General features: G+C 50.0%; 8 protein-coding genes across 8 annotated transcripts; 6 read left to right on the plus strand and 2 right to left on the minus strand.

Annotated features, from left to right (window-relative positions):
* Positions 1 to 258: 258 nt before the first annotated feature.
* PC9H_007849 (uncharacterized protein) lies at positions 259 to 1,414 on the plus strand (the record flags this gene model as incomplete). The annotated part of the gene is made up of 8 exons (XM_036777374.1): positions 259 to 342; positions 393 to 448; positions 499 to 541; positions 593 to 752; positions 813 to 880; positions 936 to 1,079; positions 1,139 to 1,266; positions 1,327 to 1,414. 8 exons carry the CDS (start codon positions 259 to 261, stop codon positions 1,412 to 1,414), a joined length of 771 nt encoding a protein of 256 aa, XP_036630994.1.
* A 306-nt stretch (positions 1,415 to 1,720) lies between these two features.
* Positions 1,721 to 2,971, minus strand: PC9H_007850 (uncharacterized protein; the record flags this gene model as incomplete). Its single annotated transcript, XM_036777375.1, has 8 exons — positions 1,721 to 1,944; positions 1,987 to 2,175; positions 2,233 to 2,441; positions 2,503 to 2,581; positions 2,636 to 2,648; positions 2,704 to 2,727; positions 2,788 to 2,851; positions 2,910 to 2,971. The coding sequence occupies 8 exons, from the start codon at positions 2,969 to 2,971 to the stop codon at positions 1,721 to 1,723; spliced, it is 864 nt and encodes a 287-aa protein (XP_036630995.1).
* A 353-nt stretch (positions 2,972 to 3,324) lies between these two features.
* On the plus strand, positions 3,325 to 4,699 carry RMT2 (Arginine N-methyltransferase 2; the record flags this gene model as incomplete). Its single annotated transcript, XM_036777376.1, has 5 exons — positions 3,325 to 3,565; positions 3,629 to 3,721; positions 3,776 to 4,080; positions 4,131 to 4,440; positions 4,509 to 4,699. The coding sequence occupies 5 exons, from the start codon at positions 3,325 to 3,327 to the stop codon at positions 4,697 to 4,699; spliced, it is 1,140 nt and encodes a 379-aa protein (XP_036630996.1).
* A 372-nt stretch (positions 4,700 to 5,071) lies between these two features.
* Positions 5,072 to 6,097, plus strand: PC9H_007852 (uncharacterized protein; the record flags this gene model as incomplete). Its single annotated transcript, XM_036777377.1, has 7 exons — positions 5,072 to 5,110; positions 5,161 to 5,217; positions 5,275 to 5,378; positions 5,439 to 5,535; positions 5,587 to 5,664; positions 5,722 to 5,844; positions 5,903 to 6,097. The coding sequence occupies 7 exons, from the start codon at positions 5,072 to 5,074 to the stop codon at positions 6,095 to 6,097; spliced, it is 693 nt and encodes a 230-aa protein (XP_036630997.1).
* A 57-nt stretch (positions 6,098 to 6,154) lies between these two features.
* On the plus strand, positions 6,155 to 7,078 carry BET5 (TRAPP subunit bet5; the record flags this gene model as incomplete). Its single annotated transcript, XM_036777378.1, has 4 exons — positions 6,155 to 6,252; positions 6,401 to 6,486; positions 6,538 to 6,760; positions 6,814 to 7,078. The coding sequence occupies 4 exons, from the start codon at positions 6,155 to 6,157 to the stop codon at positions 7,076 to 7,078; spliced, it is 672 nt and encodes a 223-aa protein (XP_036630998.1).
* Positions 7,079 to 7,196: 118 nt separating this feature from the next.
* PC9H_007854 (uncharacterized protein) lies at positions 7,197 to 11,369 on the minus strand (the record flags this gene model as incomplete). The annotated part of the gene is made up of 12 exons (XM_036777379.1): positions 7,197 to 7,488; positions 7,539 to 7,578; positions 7,637 to 7,796; positions 7,845 to 7,964; positions 8,020 to 8,478; positions 8,534 to 8,701; positions 8,752 to 8,886; positions 8,940 to 9,171; positions 9,226 to 9,310; positions 9,370 to 9,840; positions 9,892 to 11,263; positions 11,331 to 11,369. The coding sequence occupies 12 exons, from the start codon at positions 11,367 to 11,369 to the stop codon at positions 7,197 to 7,199; spliced, it is 3,573 nt and encodes a 1,190-aa protein (XP_036630999.1).
* A 1,780-nt stretch (positions 11,370 to 13,149) lies between these two features.
* PC9H_007855 (uncharacterized protein) lies at positions 13,150 to 14,355 on the plus strand (the record flags this gene model as incomplete). The annotated part of the gene is made up of 5 exons (XM_036777380.1): positions 13,150 to 13,362; positions 13,422 to 13,449; positions 13,504 to 13,675; positions 13,734 to 14,153; positions 14,220 to 14,355. 5 exons carry the CDS (start codon positions 13,150 to 13,152, stop codon positions 14,353 to 14,355), a joined length of 969 nt encoding a protein of 322 aa, XP_036631000.1.
* Positions 14,356 to 17,083: 2,728 nt separating this feature from the next.
* Positions 17,084 to 18,516, plus strand: PC9H_007856 (uncharacterized protein; the record flags this gene model as incomplete). Its single annotated transcript, XM_036777381.1, has 6 exons — positions 17,084 to 17,163; positions 17,219 to 17,273; positions 17,324 to 17,371; positions 17,428 to 17,538; positions 17,590 to 18,209; positions 18,264 to 18,516. The coding sequence occupies 6 exons, from the start codon at positions 17,084 to 17,086 to the stop codon at positions 18,514 to 18,516; spliced, it is 1,167 nt and encodes a 388-aa protein (XP_036631001.1).
* Between the last annotated feature and the right edge of the window lie 377 nt (positions 18,517 to 18,893).

An 18,893-nucleotide genomic window follows, 5' to 3' on the forward strand; every position in this document is an offset into this window, starting at 1 on the left:
ACCGTCTACCGGTTGCGTATGGAGCTCCATGCCAAACCACTTCTTCTGCGATACGTAAGTGCACCCGAGCATATGTTCTGTCTATTCAAGTGGCCAACAGTAACTGCGCGTGGAACGGACCGGCCTTTCAGAAGCTCAGATACTCTTTGTATATCCTTCCGAGAGTTTTCCTTGCAGACCGATGATTATCCTCGTCGAAGTGAAGTTCTTACCGTTTACGCTCATCCAATCCAAAGGCGCAAGGTATAAGAAGTTGACATGTGGCAGATAACGCTACGACTTGGTCAAAACATCATCATGTTGTTGAAATCCTTGGTTGTGCTAGCTGCCGCTGTGACTCGGGTATGCTCCCTGTTTTACCTTTGTAGTCGCATTTTTTATGAAATGTTTAGGTCGCTTGTCACGGGGGAGTCCTCAGTTATACCATCAGAGGGACTACTTACCCGGGGTTTGCAAATCGCTCTCTACTGGGAAATCGTTCACTAACAGAATATCTAGCTTCTTGGCCTACAACCCGCCGACTGGTCAAAAGTCAATCCAGGTACATGCACATCATTCTCCAAGTTCGATTTGCCCTTGTAACATCTCTCAGCGCGAATGGGACACCTACAATCCTATCACCGACCCTCTAGACCCAAACATCGCTTGCAACGTCGACGGTTCGTCCTTAGGATCGGGCCAGCTTTCGGCGACAGTACCAGCGGGCTCACAGATCAAGGCGACCTGGAACCAATGGCCGCATACCGTTGGTCGTGAGTATCAGACTGTTTTGAGAGTGAATCGGTCACAAAGTCAAGTATCGTCTATTATAGCTGTAATGGTTTACATGGCAAAATGCCCCGGTAGTTGTACATCAGCAATCGCGTCTTCGCTCTCCTGGGTACGCTTCGTCCCTCAAACCTTCGTGCCGGTTGAAATTGACTCAATCGTTGCAGTTCAAGATTGAAGAGGCGGGTCTTCTGTCAGGAACGCTATCCACTGGATCGTGGGCCCAGGGCGAACTTGTGAACAACGGGAATACTTGGACCACGACCATTCCTGCGTCCTTGGCTCCTGGGGAGTACATGATACGACACGAAGTGCGTTTTAATCGTCCAACCCTCATTTTATTACTGTCGCTTAATTTCATCTACCATAGCTGCTAGCCATCCATACGTCGAACCAACCTCAATTCTACCCCGAGTGCGCGCAACTCGTTCTTACTGGTAGCGGCAGCGCCCAGCCATCCGGCAGCTACCTCGTCAAATTCCCTGGTGCTTACCAAAAGTGCGTATCAATGGTTCTCCTGATATTTGGGGTAGAGCCTTAGCTGATGGTCTCGTATAGGTCTGACCCTGGTGTCACCATAGATGTTTACGCTCAAGCGAGCACAACTAACTATACGATCCCGGGCCCAGCTGTGTGGAGAGGATGAACTCGATACAGCCTGAGCTTTGGCAATTCGACACCCATCGCAATCCTTTTGTAACCTTGGGGTAATGGTAATGAATCGTAAAACAATCGTTCCGTTGTCATCGGAGCTACAGACACACAGAAAACACTACATAAACAATCCTACGGGACAAATCCCCCTTGCCCAATATCCCAGCCAAGCCATTTGTATTTCCATCCAAAAACTTCGTCGGTGTCCCTAACCCAAACAAGAGATCGGTGCAGCCCTGGCAGCTTGTGCATCCCATTTAAGGCCTCCATGTCTGCTTCCGAGAGTTGAACAATCTAATTATTCGTTTTGAAGGACATTAGGTGTCAGCGCAGAGTATACCAGATTGCTTGCTCCTCGCACCGTAATGTTCTCCTTCATCCGTGACTCGGTCTCCGTTTTAGCTACCACCGCGGTTCCCCGCTGAACATCCCAACTGAGAACCACTTGGGCGGGTGTAGCACCGAGCCTCTCCCCAATCTCACGGATGATGGGGCTTTCGTGTAACAATGTAGTCTTCTGACCTATCAAGCTATGTCAGGTGGTTATGCTGTTACATGGAAAACCAGACGTACCCAACGGAGAATATGCCTCTAGGAGTATGCCTTTATCGTCGCAGAGCTTCTTCAACTCTATCGAGGGTAGACAAGGGTGAAGTTCAACTTGGTTGACGGCAGGGACAACTTGGCAATGTGGAAGTAACTCATTCAGAGTCCTCACAGAGAAGTTGGATATGCCAATACTTCTGACCTTACCTGCAACGTAGGACCGTTAAATGTCTCCCCGCGCTCAAACGTCATGAGTGTACATACCGGTGGCGAGAAGCTTTTCCATGTCTCGCCATGTCTCGATGAAGGTAGGTGATTCCCCAGGGGGCGGGATGACTGCATCTGGGTCCGCCATGGACACAGCGCTGATGCACGCCTGCGGCCAGTGCATGAGATATAGATCAATGTAATCCAAACCAAGGCTCCGAAGAGATTCATCGAACGACTCTTGCACTCGATGGTGATCGTTGTTCCTTAGGGAATAATCAATCATCGATGATCGGGTAACATTTGATCAGGGAGTCATATACATACGGGAGCTTGGTAGTAACGTAGATGTCTTCTCTGGGGATCCCAGAGTCGCGAACTGCCTGGCCAACTTGCTTTTCGTTGCCTAGAATAGAGAGGTTGATGTCAGACACTATCGTGCGTGCTACTGATTGCATACCGTATCCATTAGCCTAGGTGCATCGCTTGTCAGTGCTAGTCAATCAACGATCCGCGAGCTTGTCGTACCGTATCTATCAGGCGATATCCATTCTGCGGTGAACATTCAGCGAGTAAGACGGTGGATTAGCCTTTGGACGGCAATGACCTGACCTTCAGCGCTTTCAAGCACATATTATAGACGCGTTCTGCTCCTCCAGGGATACCCATCCAGCATCTAGAAACGCGTGGCTTCAGGATCGAAATTCCGTGTACATCAGTGAGAATTCACCAACCCAATTCCGACAGAGGGTATCTTGTTACCATCATTCAGCGTGAAGTGAGGGATATCAGCCATTGAACTTCAGTGCATGATGATAGACCCGCTTTATAGGCTTGCGCTCACGGCCAATCAACCATACACATTAAGCAGATGATGCCGGAGTGGGTGACTCATCTGCATCAACGCGGTGCAGCGGCAGCAATCTTCCTCCGAGATGGTTGGATTCAGACAAAATGAAGTCCAGGTACCAGAGTCCTTAGAGTGCGAGGACTTGGCGAGGACATGTAATTTCAAGGGTATAACCTGGTATAACTTTTTCAGATTCCCTTTCTCCTATTCTCAGGAAGGCTCAGGGGCCATGATCCCATCACGTGGGCCTCCTCAAGCCCCTGTCACTGTGGTCGCGACTTTGCTTTCGACGAGCACACATGGACGACAGTGAAGCCTCCCCGGAGGACATCAAGGTCCTGACAGACCTGGGACAACTCCTGATTGATGCGATCCTTCAGGACGAACCTTTGGAGAAGATAAACAGCTTGATCGATGCTGGTGCACCCTTGTGGTACCAAACAGAAGACGAGGGCTTGTCTGCACTGCACGCTGCAGTTCACAAAGAGGATTTTGACTTGGCCAAGATGTTGCTAGGGAAAGGTGCAATATGGAATGCTGGTAGGCGCGCTTCGACGGCCAGTTCTTCTCGCTTCCCAGCTGACCGGGACAGGGCATGATCAGTGGATAATGAGAAGATAACCGCAGGAGAAGTTGCACTATCTCTAAATGATGAAAAATTATACACCTTGATTCGGGATGCTGGAATACGCTCAGGTATATTCTTCCCTGGACCGAAACCAAGGTACTGGTTTTCTGATGGATTTACAGAAATGCTGCTCGCCTTGTTATCCAAAAAACATCACTCCGAACCCGCATCTTCTCTTATCCTCCGGTCAACGGACGAGTCGGCCGCGGGATCCACTGATGCATTCTTGTCTTCCAAGCTGCGGTATACAACAGACGCCGGGGGGCAGGAGATATGCCTGCTCCAAATGGATGGAGGAGAAGAAGTAGGTGTCATGATGGGCTGGGAGCGCGAGATCATGGGGGAGACCGTGAACCGGCTCTGCGAAGACCATCCCAACTTCGATCAAGGTCTGAAAATCCTCAACGTTGGCTTCGGTCTTGGGATAGTAGGCTTCTTCGCTTTCACCCCGGTCCCGTTAGTAACACGCCATGATAGATCGACACTCTTTTTCAGCAACTCTCAGTACCTCCTTCCCAGCATGTCATCATAGAACCCCATCCTGATGTCTTGGCACATATGAAAAGCCTGGGATGGGACAGGAAACCGGGTGTCCGGATTCTAGCGGGAAAGTGGCAGGATTTCGTTGAGAGTGAAGACCTACTCCAAACTGGTGGTTTTGATGTCGTCTACACAGACACATTCTCAGAGGACTACGGCGAACTCCACAAATTCTTTGAGGCACTACCTGATCTCCTCTCCGGCACAGAATCGCGATTCAGCTTCTTCAACGGCCTTGGAGCAACTAGTCTGTGTTTCCCATCAATACCTCGCTGCTAGGTTGCGATAATTGATGCTGTTCTCTTATTTTTATAGACGCATTGTTTTACGACGTGTATACCCATCTTTCCGAGCTCCACCTGGCGGAAATAGGTCTGGATGTTGAATGGAGGGATCTGGACGTTACACCAAGCAGTAGTGAAGCTCGATGGGGCCAAACTCGAGAATACTTCTCCCTTCCGATATATCGGTTGCCTATCGGGATGATGAAGATCATGGAACAATGATGATATCTTCAAAAGTAAACCTATTCTTACCTGTTGCAACCAACCTATATGCGTCCCATAACGATTCAGACATCATTTGTCATCCGAATGTTTGATGTTCGGTTATATTCTTGGCCTGCAGTCGCAGCGCATTCCTTCAGAGCTAACATTATCTTCGTTGCTATGATATCCAGCGGTCGTGGAAACACATACATAACAAGCGGTCCCATGCAGTGGGTCAACTTTCCAACCTTCCCCTTCTCTGGTGCCAGGGTGCCATCTCTTCCATTCCTTCCTCCCATCCTTCGACAGGTTCGATAACTTGGCTCTGCGAGTTTCAGAGTCTTTTCACTTCTAGCTTCAAAATCCCTAGAGGATCACTCGATCGTGACAATGTCGGACTTTGAGAGAGGGAAGAACCAGGTGACCTTTGTGAGTACTTCGTACCGTCGCGCAAGTCTGGATGATCTGACAACAAGTAGTATTTATCGCCAAACCAGCGGGGCATTATCCCAGTGCCTGTAGAGTTGCAGCGCATCGTGAGTGTCATCTCAAGTTATCAGGTTTTGGTTCTGAACTGACATTCATTCTTGTAGATACCTGATACCCTGTGGAACGAGCGAGTCCAGGCAGCAACGCAGGTCGCTTCGCGTTACTCAAAGCCCTTGTTCGAGCGGATATGGCTGACCCTTGCTCTAATGTGCGTTCCTCGCTATGTAATCATCTTACAATGACAACAATGTGCTCAAACTTTGCGAAGATCGATCGTTGTTGTTCCCATCGTTCTCGTCCCAGTCATTGCGAAGGCAATCCATGAAGGCCAAGACCCCGACACCCTCGGTGCTCATTATGCTATCGTGAGGGATTATCTTCGTTACGCAATCACTAAAGTGCTGATAATCTGCGAGGCTCGTGGCGTTGGGATTGGGATATTTGCTGGTACCGCACTGCTGTTCTTCATTCCGGTCTTCGTCTGGAAACTAATCGTAAGTGACGATGTATATCTGAGTCCATTCTTCGTATGCTCATTCTTGTGGACCCAGGGGCGAATGCAAGTGAGGAGGCTTTTGCAGCATTGGATCGTGGAGGATAGGGTAATGCTGGACCAGACCCAGTTCATACCAAAATGGATTGTCAAGCCGCCTAGTGTTTTCAGAGACAGCATTGTGAGCCCCTCCTGTTTACCTATGCCTAGCAACTAAGCTGACTGCCACGCTCATATAGGCGTTGTCAATCACGACTCCCCCTCCAATGGGTGCTACACTTTACAATCCGGCAGCTTACATGCCGTCGCACGTAACTGCACCCACTCCTCCCGACCCAGCATTTACTACGGTACCTCTTCGCAACGAGGCCGACAACCCATTTGCGGATTTTGATGAGAAGGTCCCTGCTCGGGGAGACATTAGGAATGTATAATCTAGACATTTGTATATACACTTCAGAAGACTCGACACTCCTTTGACTACACCATACATGGCTATGGAATTTGGTAGTAGATCGGTACTTACTCTTGCTTGTAGTAGAGTAGAGTACTCCTATCGCCCTATCGAGAACTGGTTGCGAGCGCTTAGGTGCCTTGCATCTGCACCTCGACCGTCTCCTTGGACCAAACCACTATTTCGTCTAGCAATGACAATATTCAGTCTCTATATATTCGATAGGCGCGCCCGTTCTCCAGTGAAGCCGTCTTGAGGCTCATTTCATCGTGGCTCCGATTAGACATTGCGCTTGCGTTTACTATCAAGACTGGCATCGCACGAAGCGACCGAGGGTGGCGGTCGAGGGCGGGATATTACCTGGCGTGAGTCAGGTTATAGCCCCAGCGAAGAGCATGGACGCGTCTCCTGCTGTGCCAGGATCAACGATTAGCAGCCCACGGAATACACTCTCGTCGACGTCGGGCGTCGTGGTTGCAGTGGGGGATAGCGCAGAGCCCCAAGGCAATGCACTTCTCCAGACAAACGCGCCTTCAGCATCTTCCTCTGTGGCTCCCACCGGCTTGCCCTTTGATGAAGAGGCGAAACTCGTATACGGTGTCATCTTGTCTCTACGCAACATGGTCAAGAAGCTCTCCGGGAGGTGCGCGTCCGTATAATTCAACCTTTAATGCAGTCGATTGAAACCACGATTAGAGACGAGCAGTTCACCAATTATCGCACTTCCACATACAAGCTGCATCTGTACGAAACAGTCTCTGGTTACAAATTCGTTATCTTCAGCGATCCGAACGCAGAATCCCTTCGAATGGCCTTGCGGTCAATCTACGTCGGTCCTTTCATAGAATATGTCGTTCGCAACCCTTTAGCCGAGATGGACTCCAAAGAACGAGGGCTGGACAACGACTACTTTCGAGCGGGTGTTGATAGATTGATCAGAGGTCTAGCTGTATTCAATTAGATGCTTGGGCTGGGACCACGGTTCATATAATTATCGTGATGAATGCATGGTATCTAAATTACAAAATGCTAATAGTTCAAGCAAAAAGCAACGGAGACTTCAAAGTATATAAGGATAGCTATGCAGTGTCCATGTCCGACCCATCATCCTGCGCCTGCTCGAGTTGTTGTCGTAGAACGTTCATGAGGGACATCTTGATTTCTCGCTCCTGAGCAGTCTCCTCCTTCTCGTCTGAGTCGCCAGCGACGGCCTCGTCTAATGCTAGTTTGGTTTGCCCTAATTTTAGCATATCTTCCTCTATAGTTCCGCGTGTGATAAGCTTGACAACATCGACGTCTCGTTTTTGTCCTATTCGGTATGCTCGGTCCTGCGCTTGCTTATCGTTGTGTGGGTTGAAATCCTGGTCGAACCTAAAAGAACGTCAGCTGAGGACCATGGGAACGGCAAACGGGGAGCATACATTATCACGACCGATGCAGCGGTAAGATTGATTCCCATTCCTACAAGATAAATGAAATGAAGGAGAGAACAAAACTAGAAATATGATGTACTTGCCACCCGCTTTCGTGGAAAGTAAAAACACCTTGATGGATTCGTCCTCCGTGAACTCGTCGACTAACGATTGTCTAGCATCGACGGGAGTAGAGCCTGTGAGGATCAAGAACTTGATCTGCCTTTGATTGAGAATTGCTTGCAGGATATCCAAGATTTGGGTGAACTGGGCCAGCAATGAGCATGGGCCTCCTTTATCCGAATGAGACCATACCTGAGAGAAAATTAACACTCTCCGGCCCTCTTCGTCATACCCTTTTAGCAGCTTCAAGAGGACAGAAACTTTGCCCGCATCGACGTAACACTTCTCGTCCTGAACATATCGTCGCGTTGACTTCATGGCACCGTCAGTGTCAGTAAGTTGGCCATGCTTAAGTTCATCTGCTCACCTTATACGTGGCGGCAAATATTTGAAGCTCTGCATCTGTCATCACCGACATATCTTCCTTGACAAGGTCAAATAAGGCTCCGCGTTTCTTGAAGTCAGGCTCCTTGAGTAACTGCCTAGTTATCGACGAGAGCATATCATCGGTGAACAGAGTACGGAAGAGCATTGGGTGCGACGCGGCCTTGCGCAAATCCATAAGGACGTTGGAGCTGTTCTCCAGGTACATCTTGTCTTTTCCTCGAGGCTTTGGTTTCGCTTTGGCCTTCTTAGGCGCTGCCTTGCTTGCTCGGCCATTAGCCGGTGGAGTGGGTGCAGAATCTTCAGCCGCTTTAGCGTCGGTAGCAGCGTCGAAGATCGTCTTGCGCGAGCGCTTAAGGGTATCCATGTAGATTTTCTTCTGTAACTTAGTCATCTCGCACCACTCAATCCTCTCCGTCTTCTTGGGGAGATCCTTAAGCACCTATTTGAAGCTTGTCAGACAGCATTGACAAGAAAAAAGGATGAACCATGCGCACTTGGTCCTTCCGCCGACGCAATACGAAAGGTGTCATCATCTTCTTTGCTCTTGACACTCGCGATTTGGCGAGGAGCGTGACCTTGGAGTCACCTTTGGCCTTGAAGATGGCCCTCAGCTCGCCCATCGCATCGGTGAATTGCTCCGGCAGGATGAAGTTCATGAGAGACTAGTGTATATATGCGTTAGCGAGGACGAATGTAAGACACGAATACTTACCACAAGCTCTTGCAAGTTGTTTTGTAGTGGAGTCCCGGTCAAAAGGAGCCTCCATCGAGAATCAAACCTAAGCAGTGCCTGGTAGCGTTGGGACTGGAAGTTCTTCAGAACATGACCCTCGTCGAAGACGCAGCACTAGGCGGGATTAGATGAAGGACTAATGTCACTAATTCTGAACAGGTACTCACGTCCCACTCGATACGTCGAAAGAACTTGCGATCCTTCTCGTCGCCTTGAGCCAAATTGTAGGTCGTTATGAGGACCTCCCACCCCTCGCCTGTTTCGCTCGTGCACGCTTGAGTGTCACTCAGAGTTTGGCGTAGGTGTGGTCTCTCTTCTTTACCGGCGTAATAGGTCTGTACGGAGATTGATGGTGCGAAGCGGGCAAACTCTCGACACCAATTCTCAAGTGTAGAAGAACTAGAAGAAATAGAAATCAGCAGAGCACTTGCTGCTTGGTTGACGAGAACGTACGGTACGACGATTAGGTGAGGTCCTTTCTGTCCCTTCTCCTTGAGATGCGCGAAGAAACTGATAACTTGAACGGTTTTCCCGAGACCTGAATATACCGTATGGTTAACTACTAGTTGTGGGCGACAATGACGATGTATAACATACCCATCTCGTCTGCCAATATACAACTTAGTTTATTGCGGTACAACAGATTCAGCCAGTTGACACCGAGGAGTTGATACTCCTTGAGTTGAACGGAATCCGAAAGTAAGGACGGTTGGTCAGACATGAAGTCCAAGGGTTTGCGGCCTTTGATAGAAGCTATCGACCGTAGGCTCAGAGCACCTTCTTCCACCTCGATGGGATTACTTGGGTCTTCCTTCCCCTTTCCTTTGATCGCAGCACCCCACTGAGCAATCGCATCGTTAAGACGCACGCCGATCTTCTCGCAATCTTCGAGGATCTTGTCGACCTTATCATATCCCTCGAAGATTCTGCTGCAATCTTCAAACAATCTAGAGCTAATGCCCACTGACCCAGCCTTCTTCTTGCCTTGGCCCAGTTTTTCATTGAGATCGTCAACTGAGTCGAACGGCCTGAGCTCTGCAATTGCTTCGGCCTGTGCCTTCGTGCAACCTGTACGAGTATTCGGTTAAGTGGACAGAGTGATTACGCTGAAAGACGCACCAGTCAGTTCAACGATTGCATCAGGTGTCGATCTGTTGAAATAATCAAGCGCCTGCTTGTATCTTGAATCGACCGGTTCATCTTCTTCCTTCTCGCTTTCAGTGAGATCCGAATCAGATTCGAGAACCAAGCGTTTGGGACGTTTACTGCGAGCTGCGATGATGGGGGATAAAGGCGAGGCAGTGAGGTCGATGTCGACTTTGACAGTGGGTGGAGTCGTAGCAAGGACTGGAGGTTTGCTGGGAAGGATAGATGATCTGTTCGCATATATAGCAGATTTTTTCCCCTTCTCGCGAATAGCAGCGCGCTGGGCTTTATTAGCGTCGTCTATCTCCTTCACCTTCCCTAGGTCTTCTACAGGTTTACTTGGTGACTTCGATGGCGGCGACCATGATGAATCCAGCACGTAGTCGGTAGCCTTTCTGATGTCACCACTAGCAGAGGTCCATGCTGCATGTATGCGAGCTGGATCGTGGCCTGGCATGGTCATCTTGAATCGCAATAGGCCTTGGTCATTATGTGCTTGTGGTGGTGGTTGACTCGGCGACCAACGAGGGTCGGCAAGTAGATCAGTAGCACGCTTGGAGTCGCCATGAGCTTGATCCCAAGCGGCGCGCACTCGAGAAGCATCTTCTAAAGGGTTCGTGATCTTGAACTGGATGAATTTCGGGTCATCAGCCTGGTCGACAGATGAACGCGCGACGTGACCAGGGCGCTCTCGGACGATACGCGACCTTGAGGGCGCCACGAAGGCAGTTGAGATGTCGGGCATAGACTCATCAGACGAAAGGGAAAGAGAGTCTGGTGCGCCTGTGGTGATTCGCCTCCGCGTAGAGAGACGGCTAATTTCTGGTGAGCCTGGCGAACTCACGACGTCGGTCGGGTCAATAGAAGGACCACGATTGAATTTCTTGCGTGGGGGTCCCTCATCTCGCGCATATCCCCCATCTGAGCCCTCTCCACCCCAAGGTCGGCGCAGTGTCGCGTTCGAAGCGTTTCCATTCAATACGAAGCCACTGGGCGCAGACAGGGGGTCCATGCCAAACGGTGGCCTCGCCATACCCCACTGGCCGCTATGGCTTCCTCCAGCGACTGGTGCCACGTCATGCTCAAAAGATGAGCTATGAGAGTTGTAAGGTCGATAAACGGTCTCAGAGGATAGTGGGCTTGAGCTTGGGACGAGGACATTGCCGTATGAGGTCGAGGGACTAGCGAAAAAGCGTGATGGGTGAGTTGCGTCTCTTGATTGCGTGGGCTGTTGAGCTGCCGACGACGTGCTGGCGACCCCGTTGGTGGCTGAGGACGTCGGCGGCGGTGTTGAGGGAGTCGAAAGGTGAGTCTTGGAGAACTTCAGGTTTTCAAAGCCCGGTTTCTGAAATACAGCAATGATCGTCTATGAGGAGCCGACCCGGAAACAAATTTATACCGCAACTACTGACTTTATTGGAAGCGATGCTAGCCTCTGGGCTCGTATACATCGCCCGTGAAGTTCAAAGCACAATTTACAAAGACGAAGTTGGGGAGGTGTGGTACCAAGGTGAGCTTGAGGCCAAGTCACAGTTGTGGTTCGAGTGAGAAAGTCAGGCGCTGCAAGCTTGCGTATGTGGTCGGACTGTAAAAAGCAGTGGACAAATTTAATGTATTATTGAACCACAGTAGAGTGACATGGATAATATTCGACAATGGTACGGCAACGTAGTATATGAGATGAGATATGCGGTGCCAAAGGGCGTGCACAATGCTACAACAGAAGGGAAAGTATACCTTCGCGATGAACGACCGCAGGTATATGATGGTGGAGAGGAAGTTACGATTGCTTTCCGTGGAGTGGTCGCGGCAAAGGGAACCAGATGGCCAATTGCGAGTGAAGGGGATGCGAAAACCAACAGCGACGCTCCAGGCGCAAAGGACTAAGACTGGACTAAGATCCCCAGAGAAGACCACCGGTTAGCGACGACAGCGAACTAGATAGCAAGGTACGTGGGCGATGAGATGATCCTCGGAGAGTCGACGTCGTAGAAGCCCCCACCAAGTGACCCGACGATCGGAAACGTAGAAAAGGAAAAGCGAGGAAGTCTTCCTCAGGTATATCGTCTATAGCAGTTGTCTGTATTCCATTGGCATTGACGTCCCAGCGCTCTGATGCTACTGGCGGATGATGTACCGAGACAAAACCAACAGCCCCAAGTAGGCTCTTGCACGTAGCTGTGGGCGGAACTGATCCACGCAGCCGTTATCGAGGTATGAAATACCATGGACCCATAAAGCTTTACATCAAAGAAAGATGAAAAAATTGTGGTTTAACGAATTCGGCTCGTCCTATAACAAAATAGATCAACGGCTACAGGCAATGTTCAACCAGATATCAAAACAGCATAAACGGACCGATACATCCTGGCGATGGGGACGCGCTTAAAACAAGGGCCGTTTGAGGCATCAGCTAGAACTCCTTTGGCTCGAGATAGCTGACAATCTTCTTCAGTTTTGTGGAAACGCACGCAGTGCGATGCAGAGGACGATTAAAATATCAGTATATATGGTTGAAAGTCAAATAATAAGACAACCTAAATGCTTACGTGCGTCGTCATATTAACCCCTTCGAGGAGAGAATCGAAATGGGCGGAAAACAAACCCGTCCCTCAGATAGAGCCACGCCGTCTAGCGACATTATGATACAATGAGCTCAAAAGAAGAAACCAGTTGAAATGAAGAACTCCATCAGCCCCGCTTATCTGGAGGTCGAATCACAGCTGTGCACTTACATGGATCTATCCGATGCCAAAGGATCCGATAAAGGCGATGTCTGAGGAAATGCCACATCGTAGGCGAAAGAAAGGACACAGTGAAGAGGAGAGGCACCGGGATACCACAACTGTCAAAAAGTCTGGTTTATCGTCGGAAAGTCACTGAACCTGACTTGGACCTGACACCCGGCAACAGAGAGGGCAAAGAAGCACTTTGTTCTAGTAAAGGTGACCCACTGGCGCAAATCAAAAGATACGAGGAGATTCCTCAACATTTACCAGGTACAAGAGAAGAAAACAAATCGCTGTCAATCCATGAGCTGCATCGCCAAGTCTCGTAAGAAGCCAGCCACATACCAGGTTGGATTGGGGGCCACCGTCGACGTGGGAGGTGACAAGAATTGAAAGGGCGATGCAAGGTGGACACGCAGTGTTTGCTGCTATTTGTCTGCCAGAGCGTCAGGATGCGCGTAGCGCTCAACCGCGCAGTCAACCCACTCAAGCTCTCTCTCTCATGGAGGTCGGCATTTTCGATATTCTGCTACTGTTCTCCTCGTTGGCTATCTCGTTGGCGGTCGTCGTACCACTGGCCGGCGTGCTTGTGCGATTCCGGGCAAACTACAATCCGAAGAGCCTGCAGTTAGACCCTGAAGATGGACCACAACCACACACGGGTCCAATAATCAATTCTTACTTTGGGATGTTCAAGAGGGTGTACCAGCTGGAGGTGGGCGACAACCAACTGTATGAACCGTGCGCAGGGGGGACTAACGCAATATATCATAGAGATTAAGTGGCTTGTACAAGGGGTTCAGTAAGGAGTTCATCTTGGAACCTAACAGGAATAAGGGATTGACTGTTCCTGTAGTGCCTACATTCCTATCTACTACGGCGGTCACTCTTGTCCTCTTATTGGCTATGGATGACCCCAAACCTCGACATGGGCGGTATAGCGCGCCCGATACTGGCGTACTTGGCACCCTTTTCTATGGAATACTCATGAGTTTGATCGGCCTACCCACGGTGATATTGACCTACCGGTACGTACTCCCGTTCTATAACTCAAGCTGGTGATCTCGCGCTCATTAACTGCAATAGGTCTACTACAACGCCACACAAACTACCATGGTTGAACCTCATGCAGTCACTGCGCGTTTTACTTACCCCAACGGAGAGAAGACGACCCTGGGTGCTTTATCTCACACCGGGGCTGCTTGCTGCTGAATTTGCCCATGTGGGTTATGTGACTCTTGTACTGGGAACGCTTCGTCGCCTTCTCCTCCCCGCATTGTCCAAGCCTGGGATCCCGACCCCATCTGATTTCCCCCCATTGCGAACCATCATCTATATTTCCGTCGTCGTCGTTAGCACTGTTGTTTTGACGCCGTTGGAAGTGATTTCGACCCGACTTGCCATCCAACGCAACCACGCATTATCAGAACACAACTCCGTGTCACAGGAAGTTGACGGTGATGCAGAAGATCTCCCTGAATATTCTCCCGAGGAAGACGTCATTGGGTGAGTATGCATTAACGCCTTCGGGACATTTCCCAGTTTAATTTCTGACGTATTGTCCGCTCTTAGTCTCAGAAATGAGGAAGATCCATACATCGGAATTGTGGACTGCGCACAGAGAATTCTACAGGAAGAGGGTTTGAGGGCTCTGTATCGCGCCTGGTGGATAACCATGCTGGGCGGACTCGCTGCCGCGTTCACATGAACTCATCAGCTTCGAATGATCGCCCTCCGTGCATCGCACGATAGACAATACATCTCTTTGCTCCCGTTCATATGTGGCTCTGGGACTAACATGTAACGTCATAGATTAACTTCTCTCATGAAGAAGGATGTATGAACAACCCAATGAAACCCGTCTATCTTCTGTTCAGTTATCCCTGAAACGAAGGAGGAGTGAGAGCGTCGAAGATGTCTGGACCCGCAGTTTTCTTACTCCATATATGGATCCGACTCACCGAGGAACAGGGCGTCGTATCGATGTACGTGCCTGCAACGCTCACCGTGCCCAGACCTTTCTGATCCCTCCCAACCCACACACAACCCTTCATCGATGATATCACTCCACCGGGGGCGTGCAAGTTGCCAGGAAAAATGTAGGATATTTTTGGAAAATGTTCACCATGCTCGCACTGCGCGTTCTCTACCCTGGCCGCATAACCCCCCGACGTGATCATCAATTCCGTCCGGCAGGCAGGTGATGTCGATTGTCAACGGTGTGAGTTCGAGCTGTGTGTTTCGACGTGGGCGTCAATAGATGGGGTGACTGCGGTTAATGACGACGGTAAGAATCGCTTTGAATGAAATGCAACCAACCTAACTCCGAGGTATAAAGTGGAGAATATATGGAACAATTGATGGCGCGGAAAGCTGTTCTTGGACCTTATATTGTTGTTATCTTCTTCTTCCACCGAAGAGCATAATAATACAACGGCACCATACGATGGTTCCAGGAGTAATTGTGGTACCCAACATTGTGTGCAGGGTTCCCGCCGGTGCTTCCATAGAGAGCCATCTCGCTAAATCGTGCCGTAGGCAAATGCAACTAACTCTCATGTACAGCGGTATGACGAAATCTCGGGCCTGGGTCCTGAAGCCCTCTGCACTCTGAAGGAGGGGATAATTGCCAAAGACGGTATGGCCTGCAGGGCAAAAATACACTCGGAGAAATCATACCAAATCCGAAGTCGGAACCCGCGGTACGCAATTGTCCTCAATAGTTGGATGGCCCTGGTACGTTCAGGGACATTGGTTTCATCAACAAGTGACAATCTCATCTGGGGTGGTTGGATGGTTATCATCACAGATGTGCGTCATGTCGAAGCTGCTCAATCGGATTATTCGGGCAGCATGTGGTAACGACGCCGTGCAGAGGAAGAAGAATGAAACATGTCAGAACCTACAATGATTGACAATATGGTAAGTCGGTAAGAGCAAGTGGGATTCTTTGCATGGATGCCATCCATGGCTGGCTAATCGGCGACACAAGGCAGAGGCGACCTAAACGGCCATCAGAAACGGCGAATAATGGTAGATGGACGAGGAATCAGAATGGATGTTCAAAAATAACGGGAAGTAATACGGACCGCATTGGACGGACAACACTAGATCTACGTTCCCATAATCGTCACGCCAGATTACACAAGGGGAGTGAGGTAGCCTAACGACTTAAAAATACAGTATTCTAGAGTACGGACCGATACCCATGATGACAAATGTATAGTGGATGTCATGGGCGTCGGAGAGTGACCCGTAGGATTGTATTGGCTGTCTAGAACAGCCGTTTTGCTAGCGCCTGTGAGCGATCCTTCTCCGGGGTAAGCAACACGGTCTGTGTATGAGGTCATTCACTGCGCTCTTGGCAGGTTAGTGTGTGGACCGGCGCCATCGTTGGGCGTATGGGATCGCATTCGTTGTATTCTGCTGCGGAAAGTTTCAATGACAAACCTCGTGAACAAGGCCGCGGGCAGCAACGAGGGCGCTGCCACCAACATAACAAATCAGTAGCGGTGTCGCTGATGGCGACTACGCAGTCTGGGATACCTCCCGGTATCCGAGGTGATTTACCGACCAACCACGAGAGGTGCGTAAGGCGAGCTGCAAAATTGATAGCCTGGGCCAGAAGAGATCAGGCATGTCACCCACCCAACATCCGGATTTGTTTCGGTAACATGAACCGCGGAGGTCCCCAGCGAGTGAGATGTGGAAGATTAAATGGCCGGACCCGGTTAAGGAGGAGAAGGGGAGAACGCCTGTCAGCGCCACATCTGGATATCCTCCTGGAAAGTCGCATCAGATCAGTTGAATACTTTTTCGTCCGAAAGTGAATTCCAGCAGTCGTCGAGACGGTAGACAGCGTGGCCATTTGCACTCGGGCTTTACGAGGCCAACCCCAGTGCCACGACGAAGTCTACTGCTATAGGCCAGTTATCCACGTGTCGAATGGCTTGGCTTGAGAGAAGTTACCACCAAGTTCTTGTCTGGCTGTGGCGGAAACGCGACCATGATTGGCATCTTTTGATTCGGTTCGAGTCGACTGCTCGATAGCAGTGTATGGCGCAACAAGCTTGGCATTTCTCAACCAGGTGGCAGGTCTATCGGTTTATTGGTTCCCTTTCCGGAGTTCTTGCGCTGATTGGCCCTCGAGTGTGTTCCCAAAACAGATTCTAATTTACGACACATCCTGATTGTTAATTTCGATTCTCACGTCCAGTTCACATAATGCTATCTCCCTTTTGCAGATGCAACTTTTTCTCGCTACACTCTGCCCTGGATCTCGGGTTGACACCTACAGCTACCATATCGATCTAACGAATCTCCTGTATCTCGTTCGGTGCTTCGGAGCGCCAAGACCCATGGGTCGTACAAATACTATGGGTAGATTGCTGAGGTATGTCCATCCAAGGTACTCGCCACCGAAGCCTCACTACACTATGTCTCCAGAAGTCACCGCTGCACGCAAAAAACGCACTGGCGAAGCTAACCCAGCACCAGAGGGCGACCACCGTAAACGGTAAGCCTTCCTACCCCAACTACTACTGTACAAGCACCAACGTGAGGAACATCAGCCGACGCAACAGAACCACCCAGTCATGCCTCAACTGCCACACCTCAAAACGTATGGTAAGTACCTACTTGGCTTGGCGCACAACCAATGCTCACATTCATAACAGTGTGACAGAAAGCGCCCAGCCTGTGCTCGCTGCACCCAACTGGGATTGGTAAGCGATCCTCGTTGGGTTAACGTGTACAGTCAACTTATACATAGCTTGTCTAGACCGGCTTATGTGTATACGAAGTCGATGACCCAAGCCAACGCTCAGACACTCAGGATGAGAGTGCTAGGCTACTCAAGCGAGTAGCCGAGTTGGAGGGTGTCATTCGGGAGGTCAGCCAGCGCACACTTCTTATCATCGCTTATACTTACATACATTTATAGTTGAAGAACAAGCCACATCCTCGATGGGTTCAGGCTACAGCCGCTCCCAGTGAAGACTTCGACAGATGGCATTCGCGAGCGACGGCCCGCCTTGGCGACAGCTCGGAACTCCCCTCAAACGCTTCTTCTCCCCCGAGCTCCTCCTCTTCCGACGGGGGCGACAGTTCTAGTTCCATGTCCCACGCGTCATCCCTGTCCAATGTCTATCCAACGCCTCATCTTTCACAAGATCATACCTACTATAGCTCACCTGGCAGCACTCCATCGCCTTCTACCTTGACCCCTACAGAAGAGTTCTCCCGTCCCCTTGTTTCCATTGCTGGCCACGATGTACCCCACGACTTTGATTTGACATCATGGTTTTCGTCATACCCAGGGATAATGGGATGTGACGATGGTACTTACGGTGCCCTCTCCAAAGAACGGGATGATTCATCTTTCATCAAACAACAAAGTGGCCACTGCGGGTGCTTACACGAGCCAGCGAACTACAATGTTGTTCTCGAACTTTCCCTGCGGCTGCGAAAAGCAGCCGAAGTCCTCGCGCGTTCACCGAGCCACCGGATGGGCTCCAATTGCGTGCTCCAACATCGCATATCAGAGCTTGATACTTTTGCAACGTAAGTCAATTGAAATCGAGCCCACCCCTATCCTGTGTACTCATCTACTCCTAGTAACACTCTCGGCAACATTGCTATACCCCCAGAAGATTTACCCAGTTCCATTCCCACCCCAGAGCGTCCACACCCCGATGCTCTTGCTGCCAATGTCTTGGCGAGCAATGTCTACCCCAACTGCCGGCCTGCACCTTCGTCGTCTCTGTCTCCAAACCCTCTTCATAGCCTCCGCACATGGGACATGTTGCCGGTGACCGAGGCACCTCCCGATGATTCATTCATGTCTTGGGAACCGCCCCGTCGAGGATAGCGATAACAAATATTCCGGAGCACTCGGGAAAGGGTTGATTGCGGACTAACTTATATTTTATTGGTTCTCTCTGTGTTAGATACGTCTATGGTGTAAAGGAGTTTTGGGCTTGTTTCCCTTTCTGTACTAAAAGATACCAATACGTTGGCTTGTACTACCATAGTGCTACAATAGAAGTCTTGAACGATCCAATCGCCCGTTAGTTGAAGACAGCTTTCGGTGCTCACACTAGAATATATCCCGAGGGCCAAGCCTTTGTTCGAGGCTGCATTCAATTGTCATCCTCGATAAATGCAGGTGGATCAGATTCATGGCCGTGGTAACATGATACTCGACCGGTTATCACCGCGAACAAACTTACTTCTTCAAAGTAGCAC

Source organism: Pleurotus ostreatus (assembly GCF_014466165.1).
Source record: "Pleurotus ostreatus strain PC9 chromosome Unknown scaffold_5, whole genome shotgun sequence".
Taxonomy (NCBI): domain Eukaryota; kingdom Fungi; phylum Basidiomycota; class Agaricomycetes; order Agaricales; family Pleurotaceae; genus Pleurotus; species Pleurotus ostreatus.